General features: G+C 34.6%; 1 protein-coding gene across 2 annotated transcripts; it reads right to left on the bottom strand.

Annotated features, from left to right (window-relative positions):
- Window positions 1-1,919: 1,919 nt before the first annotated feature.
- Window positions 1,920-6,017, bottom strand: LOC136687256 (uncharacterized). 2 transcript variants are annotated; one of them, XM_066661588.1, is made up of 2 exons: window positions 5,912-6,017; window positions 1,920-3,752 (listed from the first exon to the last, which is right to left on the bottom strand). In XM_066661588.1, exons 1-2 carry the CDS (start codon window positions 5,990-5,992, stop codon window positions 3,165-3,167), a joined length of 669 nt encoding a protein of 222 aa, XP_066517685.1. In that variant the 5' UTR covers window positions 5,993-6,017; the 3' UTR covers window positions 1,920-3,164. The 2 variants fall into 2 exon arrangements, with proteins under 2 accessions (XP_066517685.1, XP_066517686.1); XM_066661589.1 differs by lacking the exon at window positions 5,912-6,017 and adding an exon at window positions 4,637-4,732.
- Between the last annotated feature and the right edge of the window lie 142 nt (window positions 6,018-6,159).

Raw genomic sequence — 6,159 nt, 5'->3', positions numbered from 1 at the left:
TGTATAAGACGCTGACTGATGCGGTAGGTGTGATTTGGGTCAAAATTAGTCTGATCCATGTGCTCAGTCACATAGATGTCTTCAACTGAATAACCCTTAAGGCAGACAATAATTCGATCTTTATTGCTCTTTTTTTGGTTAAGTCTATAATATTTTTGACATAGTGGGGTAACTCTTCTGCCCTTGGTTCACTCAGATTTCCCACCATGAAGAAATGTGCATTTCGAAAAGGAAGGAGTCTGACATCATCCTCAATTCTGTTGAAAAACTTGTGAAAGCCAAAGTCTCCATCTTCAGGCCTAAACAATATGGTCATTTTCCCATTGACAAAACTGATGCAGTCACACGCAAACCAGTACAGGAGTTTGAGTCCATATCTGGGAGGTAGCTGGCCAAACCCAGAATCTTTTAGTTTTAGTTTAATCTTTTTAGAAGTGGGCCACTTCTTTCAGCATTCTGACCATGCTTAATGCTGTTAATTAAGGAAGAGGAAAATTAACAAGTTCGAAACCATAATTTTTATGGTGGTCAAAAAACAACATTTAGAAAGCAACAAATTGAAAAATGACAACTGCAAACTTAACTGATTTTCACCACATGTCTTTAAACAAGCATAACAGAACTAGTTAGTGTTCTCCTCCAAGAATGTTGATATGCCTAATGTTTACACATCTTCAAAAAGCCTTGTGATCATCCCAAATTCTAATCATGTGCTTAGAAGATACCTTCTAAAATGCAGAGAACATTTTGTAAAACTAAAATAAAAATAATAATATGGTAGAACACAAAATAACAACAAAGATGCACTATGAATGATTTTTCTTGGCTTACTCAGTAAGGATGATAATAACATGCCAAAATAAAGCCTGTGAGTCCCCATAAAGAATGAAACATTCAGAGTTCAAAGGTATATTTACAAAATTTGTATCTTTAGTTGTAAATTGTACCTCTACCATACCTTTTTTTCTGGGAGTGTACATTTCCATGGCTTTTAGGCTTCATTAGTAGTATGTAAAAAATGTACTGTATGACAAAGAAATACTTTCAAAAGCAGCTTTCTATTAATAAACACAAGTCATTTGAAAAATGCAGTCATTCCACATTAGGTTAACCAGGAACAAAGTGACACATGAGTATTGTTTAGGGGAAGCAAAATAAATGGTGACCTAAGAAGCAATTTAAAAAGTGTACAAATCAGTAGATCTGCATTATACTTGGTTGAAGCATAGCACTTAAAAAAATCAGCAGATACTGGCTTTATTCTGAAACAATGGGTGTTCCAAAAATATTTGCATCTACAGAACTTACTCATTAATTTAAACAATTCATTGTGCTTATTGAAAAATTCATAGTAACCCTCATATTTAACAACTTAAAGCTAAAGCCAGATATTATTAGGGAGTTTGAGATTACTGAAAAGCCCTAAATATATAGAAGTAATAAATATAATAAAACGCTAATATAATGGAAAATAAACATGAGCTATTATGGCAAAAAAGCTACCTTTTTTGGGGGGGTAATTAATGTAATTATGCCATAGCACAGATCTGTAGTTAATAGAATTATGTATGAAATGCATAACCTACTTTTTATGTTTGGAGTGTGATTCCGTTCTTTGTTGAATGTCCGTTGCGATGTTTTTCAGAGGCAGGTTTGCATAAAATACAGGAACTTCAAGAGTGATGATTAGCTTGTGAAATATGATCTTGTGTGTGGTAACTACATGTAAAGCTTTGAGTTGAACAAATATTATGCTTGAGAATAAATAGATGTCTAACTAGCATTGAGATATAAACTTAAATCATCACACATTTACCTTAGAACATGTGGGAATGAAATTCAGGTTTCCAAATGTCTGCTAAACCTTTGTAGGCACACCTTATTCTCTTGTTACATCAAGGTTTAAATATTCATGATTTTATTCATCACATACAAGAAAATATACACCATTCATTCCTTGAAGTAAGAAGCTTGGCTGCAAGACCTTATTAGTTGTGAATGACACAAATTCTTTGACACGACAATGACAGCATATTAGACAAAGGAACAAAAGACAGAAGGATCATTGGCATACCATGAGCAATAGACCACAGTCCGTAAATGTTTTGATATATGACATAGGGAGTTGAAATCATGGATACATAAAAGGTACAGGCTTTAATATATCACCTACAGAAGTGTGTGCATTAATACATTTCTGTGTGTGCATAATGTTGCAGGCATTGTAGGAAATATTTATGTGCAAGGTGCAGATGCATTTATTGTGTGCCAAATAAATTCATATCCAGTACAATTACTTTTATAAATACTCTTTACATATTATTAAGAACATTCATTCATCTTCTATATCTACTTCATCCTGATCAGGGTTGCTGTGGGTCCAGAGCAGAATCACTGGGCATAAGGCAGAAACACACCCTGCACAGGGCACCAATATATCACAGGTCATCACACACTTAACCAGTCACACGGTTATAAGAACATAGACATAGGGAGAACTCCTCACCGACAGAAGGTGTGGACTGAACACAGCCAGAATTTAAATTAGAGCCGTGTGGCAGTGGCACTATCCATTGAAGTCCATCTTGGAAAATCCTAGTAGGCTGTTTATTTTTATTACTAACATTTATAATATATTGTCAGAAGTCATATAAACAAATTCATTTGTTACATTTGTTCAAATTATTTTACTGTATTAAATTGTTGTTTTTTGCAGGTGTATTCTGCTTTAGAAATGATGCATACATGATTCTAATGGATCATCGTTCCATTATTTGCTAGCTAAATTTGATTTACACGGACTTTGAAGATTTCTAACTTATCAACTACACTTGGTGTAGTGGCATGATTGATTGGAAATATTTTTACATGTAGTAAATGTAGCACAGATAGGCTTTTATTACATATAAAGTCTTCTATTAATTGATTGCTGTAGCCAGTATGTGCAGTAACAATTATGTAGAATTAACAAAAAGAAAACAACTCATCTGTGTATTATTACCTAAATTAATAATGGCTGCTTGCTGAAAGTTAAATTATCTTAATTATTAAAGTATGATGAAGCTTAGCTTAGCTTAAGGCTAATTTATGGTACGCATGTCTGGAATGCTCATCACATCACTCCCTGGGCATTCAGGACTTTTTTACGTCTTGAAATATCTCAATTAAAGAATGGAACACCAAGAGTCGTTTTTTGGCTGTGTCTCAGTGTAACTGTTGATGTAGGCTTGGTGGTGGAATTGATAAGAAGACTTCACTTGACGTAGGAATTCCTCCCTCTCCAGCCTCTTGATATTTGCGATGAGACCTTGAGTGATACGACAGGTTCGGCCGAACCTGGATGGATCACTGTGCTCACTAATGTACACCCTATCCAGATAATCATCCTTCAGACGCACCATGATGCGATCCTTGTTGCTGTCATCTGCGAAATTGGTGAAATCCTTCCTCACATAAAAAGGCAGTTTGTCTGCCCCTGAGGCATTAAGGTTGCCCACCTCATAGTACAGAAGTTTCTGGTTGGGTAGCGTGTATTCGTCATCATCCTGGAAGTTGTGAAATCGATGGAACCCGTACGCTCCATTTTTAGGGCTGACCTTCGGAACTAGCCGACCAAAAGTATCAATATCAACAAATTCATGCGCAAACCAGTACAGTAAGTTGAGCCCATGCCGTGGAGGTGGCTGGCCAAACCCAGACCTGCTTAGTTGTGACAGTTCATTCAGGGTTTCAATATTCACCATAATTGGCTTCTGCAGAAAAAAATAAAGAGTATTAGAATAAAAAAACTACAAACAATCTTGCTGTCTTACTTGAATTTGACAACTTAGTATTTGTCCAATAACTTGTGTTGAAAGGACATTTTGATTAATAATCAAATTATCAAAATATAATTTGATTATACCGCGACCCTGAACTGGATAAGCGGTTACAGATAATGAATGAATGAATGAATGAATAATTTGAGTATTAGCTAAATCATCGAAGCAAATTATACTCTTAAAAATAAAGGTGCTACAGACAGTTTTTTGAGCCATGCCATAGAATAACGGCTTCTGGTTTCATAAAGAACCATTTTTGCTAATAACTTTTAAATTGGTAAAGAACCTTTACATTAAGTGGAGGTTCTTTAAACATTTACAAGGCTCTTCACTCACCAATCTCAAACATTTTTTAATGACACCAAATGTGTTTTTCTATGGCATCTCTCAAAGAAACCTTTGTAACACATTTATTTTTAAGAGTAATACAAATACATTTAAAGTCAGTCCTATGTTATAGTGGATCAAAAATTCAGAATCATAATTTAATTATCACAAGCAAATTTATGCATAAAATGCAAAACAGTGCAATGTTTTCAGTTTTCAGCTGATGGTTTAATATTGGCAATATATTTGGCAAAGTATTGGCAAATATATCACACAAATCTTTAATGGTTAACAAATATTATTGTTATACTCTCACTGGTATAGAAATTCACACTCTCCTAAATTTTAAACATAGGTGACAGTAGAACAATACAAGGTGAGTGTTAACATATTACTAGCAGTACTGGTCAATTAAAAAAAAACAAAAAAAACTAAACACCATCGTACTGAAATTAACATTCCTTTTTTAAAAATAAAGAACTACATACCAGTACAAGCTATAAAGACTTGTGTGTAAATGAGCAGGAATATTTCTCCAAATTTCTCCAGCACTTCTGTGAATGATAGCAATTGCCTTGCTTCTTAATGTTCATTGTGATCAAGGTGGAGTTAAAATGAAAAGGGTGGAACCTCTGGGAAACCGAAACTTAAACACTGTCTTGTGTTACATGCTGTGACCATTACTGATGTGTGAACTTATGACAGGCTTTATATATTATACTTTTCTGTACTTTCTCTTGAGAAATGCGCAATATTTTTTAAGAATGCTCATAAAACCTAATACAGACAATTCCCAAACTGTTGCTTGGAGGAGTACACTTACTGTCCATTCTGTGGTATTAGCAAGTGGGTTTGTGTTTTGCCAGGAAATACTATTAACCATCTGGAAAACTGTATCAGTATGTGTTTGGTTCAGTTGCATCTTATTTTTATATACATGTAGTTTTAACGCCCTGTGAAGGACTGGCGTCCCCTTCAGGGTTAGTTCCTGCCTTGTGCCCAGTGATTCTGTGTAGGCTCCGGACCCACCGCAACCCTGAATTGGAAAAGTGGTTACAGATAATGAATGAATGAATGAATGAATGTAGTTTTAAATAAATGCTCACAGGAAGCCAAGGCCAACTATGACAGCTACAATTATGTAAGGTCAGTTAAATATATAATTAAGGTAGGTTGTATGGTCAGTTAAACATATAATTAAATGTTCATTTTGGCTGGAAAAGAAATAAATGAAGATGGTTTCTGATATGTGCCCATAATTGTAACCAGAAAGTAATGCATTAGGAACATACTTAAAACATTAGCATAGGTTATGATACAAAAACTGACATAATCCTCCTTTTTTTAAATAAATATTTTCCTCATTCTTGTCAATATTACTGTGCTTTTAAGATTCATTCATGTAAATTCCATTTGTTCTGATTGGCTGATGATTTTATGATTACAAACAAATATCATATTAAAAAATGTTCAGATAAAATACATTAATTGCTAAATCTTCAGGGGGTCAGAACCATTGCATTGCTACAGTTCACCTAGCCTACATTTTCTCATTTCTCTCTCAAGTAGTACTCCAGTAAAAACTTCCTTGTTCAGTTAAACATGAGTAAATGATCACAGAGAAACAGTGACTGGATTTAGAACATACTTTGCATATATGGAAAATAAATATATTAACATATTACAATATACTGGTTTAGTTTTACACTGACACATGTCTTTAGTTATTTGGTATAAGACGCCAAATATGAAATCAATCTCACATGCGTCTGCTCGGTGAGTGGCCCTGACCTCCTTGTGTTTCCATTCAGTTTTAACAGAAGACGTCCTTCTCTGGAAAGCATTTAAATCTGGGAAACAGAAAGTTACTTTCCAGATGTGTGCTAACAGGGACTGAGACTGGGACTGAACACTAAATAACTACAGGCATAACTGCCTGCCAAGCGTATTATTTGCTTAAAACAGGGACTGTCTGCAAGTTGTGAGTAAATATACTCTCAGTAAACACATA

The sequence above is a fragment of the Hoplias malabaricus genome, chromosome 2 (genome assembly GCF_029633855.1).
Source record: "Hoplias malabaricus isolate fHopMal1 chromosome 2, fHopMal1.hap1, whole genome shotgun sequence".
NCBI classification, from domain to species: domain Eukaryota; kingdom Metazoa; phylum Chordata; class Actinopteri; order Characiformes; family Erythrinidae; genus Hoplias; species Hoplias malabaricus.
The sequence above is the reverse complement of the archived record's forward strand: the minus strand, read 5'-3'. Positions and strand labels throughout refer to the sequence as shown.